This window comes from Tetrao urogallus, assembly GCF_951394365.1.
Source record: "Tetrao urogallus genome assembly, chromosome: 7".
In the NCBI taxonomy this organism is placed as follows: Eukaryota; Metazoa; Chordata; class Aves; order Galliformes; family Phasianidae; genus Tetrao; species Tetrao urogallus.
This window is the reverse complement of record NC_136820.1, coordinates 14,405,300-14,410,471: the sequence shown is the minus strand read 5'-3', so window position 1 is coordinate 14,410,471 and position 5,172 is coordinate 14,405,300. Positions and strand designations below refer to the sequence as shown.

The 5,172-nt window shown below is 38.2% G+C and overlaps 1 protein-coding gene across 1 annotated transcript; it reads left to right on the top strand.

Moving 5' to 3' along the window:
* Nucleotides 1-657: 657 nt before the first annotated feature.
* Nucleotides 658-4,738, top strand: OXSM (3-oxoacyl-ACP synthase, mitochondrial; the record flags this gene model as incomplete). The annotated part of the gene is made up of 2 exons (XM_079538733.1): nucleotides 658-1,640; nucleotides 4,336-4,738. The coding sequence occupies 2 exons, from the start codon at nucleotides 658-660 to the stop codon at nucleotides 4,736-4,738; spliced, it is 1,386 nt and encodes a 461-aa protein (XP_079394859.1).
* Nucleotides 4,739-5,172: the final 434 nt, after the last annotated feature.

Here is a 5,172-nt window from a genome sequence, read left to right as displayed (position 1 = left end):
TTGCCTTGCAGCCCACAGGGGTGACACATAGTACTTCCGATGACAGACATAGAAATTACATCTCTTCCTGCAGTGTTGACATTAGGGTTTTGTGTAAAGAGCAGCTTATTAACTTGGCAAGATCAGACTTGGCATGTTTTGTAGTTTGAAGAGTTAATCACAGGATACTTCTCCCTTACCTTGGGAGAAGAGAAGGAAAGGAAGAGTGCAAAAAATATAGGATAAACTAATTTATTAAAAGAAATGTAAGCTAATACAGAATAATTAAGAGTAATAAATCAAAATGAACCAAAAATGGAAAAAGTGCGAGTCCTTATAAACAGGCCCTCCACTGCGTATGTACTGGAAAAGACAAGAGAGGTCTTCCCCTGTCACACAGAAAATCATGTGGAGGCTCCTGGGAAATGCAGTACATCCCAGTATGTCTTCCTCTTGGAGAATCAAAACTTGTGTGAGGCTGCTAGAGAAACCAGGGACACAACTCTGCAGTGCCCAGTGCTTCTTTCTGCACCCAAACTGTCACATGATGTCATGATATGGAATACTGATAAAACCAGGACAGAACGTTTCTCACATTGTCTGTTTTATTGTTGTGTTTGTGCCTTTCTTCCTCCCCCTGCAGCTACAGGAATGTGCACAGATTGATTGGTTTCCACCATGTTCTCACAGTGCTCGCAGGAGCTGTTAAAGATTGCAAATCTTCATCTCCGGAGTCTGAATTTGAATCCGCTTTTAAGAAATCACAGGAGAGCTTTCAGCAAGTCACTGCCTGCGTGTCGAAGGAAAGTAGTTGTTACGGGTATTGGCTTGGTGTCTCCTCTCGGTGTGGGGACTCAGCTTGTGTGGAAGCGCCTTCTCCAAGGAGACAGTGGGATTGCATCACTAGATGGGGAAGAATATGCGGGCATTCCATGTAGAGTAGCTGCCTGTGTGCCACGGGGAGATGAGGAGGGCCATTTCAAAGAAGAGAGCTTTGTTTCAAAGTCAGAGATCAGGTCCATGAGTTCTGCTACTGTCATGGCCATCGGTGCAGCAGAGCTGGCAATGAAGGACTCTGGTTGGTCTCCACAGTCTGAACAGGACCATTTAAGAGCCGGTGTGGCAATTGGAATGGGAATGGTTCCACTGGAAGAGATTTCTGATACAGCTGCTTTATTTAAAACAAAGGGTTATAACAAGGTCAGCCCATTCTTTGTCCCAAAGATTTTAGTCAATATGGCAGCAGGTCAGATCAGCATTAAATACCAACTGAAGGGGCCAAATCATGCCGTGTCAACTGCTTGTACCACCGGTGCGCATGCTATTGGAGACTCCTTTCGATTTATCGCCTTGGGTGATGCTGATGTCATGTTGGCTGGAGGGACTGAGGCTTGCATTAGTCCTTTGTCCTTGGCTGGGTTTGCAAGAGCTCGGGCCCTAAGCACTAGTTTTAACGCAAGACCTAAAATGGCATGTCGGCCATTTGATTCGCTGAGAGAAGGGTTTGTAATGGGAGAAGGTGCTGCAGTGCTGGTGTTGGAAGAGTACGGACATGCTGTGCAGAGAGGTGCCAGGATCTATGCAGAAATTTTAGGTTATGGACTGTCGGGTGATGCTTGCCACATAACAGCACCTAATCCGGAGGGAGATGGTGCATTCAGGTAAGAGCTATATGTTGATTACGATAGCTGCCTCATGTATTAATTATAAAGGCTACATATATTTCTGTTGCTTTGTAGGTTTCCTAGGGAAATGCTATTCAGTCTTGAATTAATATTCCAATAGCTGAGAAAATGCATTTTACCAGCTCTTAGTGAAACATTCCACAATGTTTGTTTGTTTTTTAAAGAAATTGGATGAAGGCCAGTTCTTGGTAGAATCAACCTTTTTATTGATGAAAGTCTTCTCCATGTGAAAACATCTTACATTTTGTGCCTTCAGCTATTCACACAAATGAGTCCCAATGGAAACCTTTTGTTTATCACAAGACGTTGTGATACTACAGAAACTTTTGAAGTTGTTGTAGAGAAACGAAACCTCACTGCAAAAGTAGGCCACGTCATTTGTTATGTTCTTGAAGTGGAATAACATTCCTTAAGAAATGCCACATGACAAGAGGAGGATCTAGTTTATTTAATATGCTTGGAAGATTTTACTAGAATAACCACTATTAGCATTCATAGTGATTATTGGGGTTTAGAAAAATCTGTGACTCTTTGTAGGGAAATTATTTAGATAGTTTGGCTCTGCTACAGTCATGATTAAATACTTAATTCTGGTTAACAGTATTGGTGAAACTGCATAGCAGAAATGCACGATTTAGCAAGATGGTAAAGCTTCATTATTGTTAATCTCATAAGAAATAGTGAACAAGTAGATAGTATTTATCTAATCTTTATCGTTGGACTAATTATCAGTTGAATTAGACATATATGTATTGTTTGTGAGCTTTATGTAGGCCAAATGTTACTGCAGGTTTTGGAGTATCCAGTAGTCTGTGTTACCCTGAATGTATGTGAATATTTGATATCAGAATTCAATCTATCACTGTGCAAATAGATCAAGATTCTGCATGGTATTGTAAAGCTGAGTTTGTATCTTTACTAGATAAACAAATTTTTCAGGAGGTGTAATATATCAGATTTCCCTCTGTGCTACAATTCATAGCTTATTGTTCTACCGACTTAGCTGGGAATTGAGTAATCATGAGTTTCTTACCTGAGATTTTCAGACTTGTGTTTACCCTTGAGATGATACAGCAATATTTTGTAATAGAGTTTTTGCATATTTTACGATTGCAATAGCATATAAATTGAATTCACAGTAGGAAGTAGCTGAATGTTAATCTTACTATCCCCAAAATATTGTGCTCTTCTACCCTTGAGATGAGATAATACATTTTAATACAATTTTCATACTAATATTTGTGTTTTGCAGTCATATGTGAATCAAATTTGAAATGTATATGCTTCTCTTACTTCTCTGTAGGAATTCTATTTGCCACATCAGAAAATTTCAGGGGAATATATATCTTGTCCTCTTCTAATAACTACTTCAGGAGATTAAAACATGTTGGAATGAACCTAAGAGGGCAGGAGAAGCAAGGCCAGACTCAGAAGTGTGTCTATGAAGTGTATTCCACACAATAATCTGTTATCTCCTTAAGTAATTATGTTCCTTGCAGCTTCAAATTAATGTATCAACTTCCCTCAATGTTGATCAGTAATTGTTTTGTCTGAATTCTGGCTTACTGTCTAGTGACAATGAGAATCACTGAACTACAACTTAAACTAAGCTGGATGCTTCTGGGAGTAGAAGGCTGTAATGGAGACATTTCAGTTTCTCCAGCAGCTCGTGCTGCCTTTTTTCTTGATCTTCCCTTTTACTTTCTTAGTTTTCATAAATTTCAGAAATCAGTGATCTTTCACAAGGAGGGTTGTGTGAATGGTCACCTGTCTGTGAGAAACTGTGGAAGAAAACAACACTATGGAGCTGTATCTTTAATAAAATAGCATGGTTTATACAGGCAATTGTAGTACACAGGTAATCAGGAGCCACAATGGATCGTGTGGTATCAGAGTGGATGAGTGTGACATTCAGTAAATTTCATTTTAATATACAGGAATTTAGATTATCATCTTGCTACTCTAGGGAAAGGAAGTGGATGATATCTTCTCACCTCTAGAAAGCATGCAAAAACCACTCAGAAGGAGTACAACTTTAGAATATTTCTTGCATCTCCAAATATTTTCTTTGGATAGAGCATTTTTTATTTTGATTTCCTAATACTGTAAATGTAATGATAAATAAAAGGTAGATACTGGGGAATCTTCTTTTTCTTTACAAAGCCAAGGGGATTTCGTGGAGCACTGTGCTGAATGTTTCATTAATATCAGCTACTGATATTAATCTTCAATTCTTGTTTAATATTAAACTTCACAGAAAGGAATCTTTGTTTTTGTAAAAATTTCAGGTAGTCATTCCTCTCAGATGTTTTAAAATTTTGCTTTGAAGAGGAACTTTGACATACTAATGCCATCTGCAGAGATTGTTTTATCTTCTTTCTTTCAGCTTGTATTTTTCTCAACTGTGGAATTAAACCAAGTTTTTAGTAGGAAATCTGATGCTATAGTGGACCTCACCACTGCTGTCTTTCTTGAATGGCTAATTGTAGATGTTAGTTTTCTTAGATGAACACCATCTCTTCTCAAAACTAGTAAAGTATGTCCTGCAGATTTCCGCATTTGCTAAACAGTTTCAGACACTCTGTGCCTTTGCTTTTAGTTTGAACACATGACGAAAATATAATGGAAAATTCAGCATTCTGGTGTTTTTTGTTTGTTTGTTTTCTCTTAGATGTATGTCTGCAGCAATAAAAGATTCTGGAATCAAGCCTGAAGATGTAACATATGTCAATGCACATGCAACTTCTACTCCTTTAGGAGATGCTGCTGAGAATCAAGCAATCAAGAAACTTTTTAAAAATCACTCACGTAATCTTGCAGTTTCCTCGACAAAAGGAGCAACAGGACATCTTTTGGGAGCTGCAGGAGCTATTGAAGCAGCTTTTACTGCGCTGTCCTGTTACCATGCAATTTTGCCACCTACTTTAAACTTAGAAAAAACAGAGCCGGAGTTTGATCTCAATTATGTTCCATTAACAGCTCAGGAATGGAAAACTGGAAAGCGGCGTATTGCACTTACAAATTCATTTGGCTTTGGTGGTACTAATGCAACTTTGTGCCTTGGAAGTGTTTGACTTGTGCTGTGCGTGTTGTGAAAAGTGGCACTCAATGATTTTCCATACTGCCATCTTTGTTGTATACTGTAATCTTTTCTCAGCATTGAGATTTGATACGTAACTTTATTCACTCCAACATTTACATCAGTAATTCTTTTAAAAAGAGAGAATTTCTTTTACTTGTTTTAGTAAAAATAAAGACCTACTCTTCATGTGGTAGATAAGTTTTTATTTTTGCTCAAAAAGGAGACTTGTAGCAAGTAATCTGAGTGGCGTGTTTTGTGAGAAGAGGATAAAAATGATAAATTCTGTTTTTCGGTGGAACGATACATTTATGATTACTGTGTCTTCACTGGTCTCCATCATTTCTGGGGCCAAATGATTATCCTCTTGTGAACTTTTCTTATTGACTGAAAGGCAGTTTTTTTCTTCATGTTTTCTCCTTCTGTTTA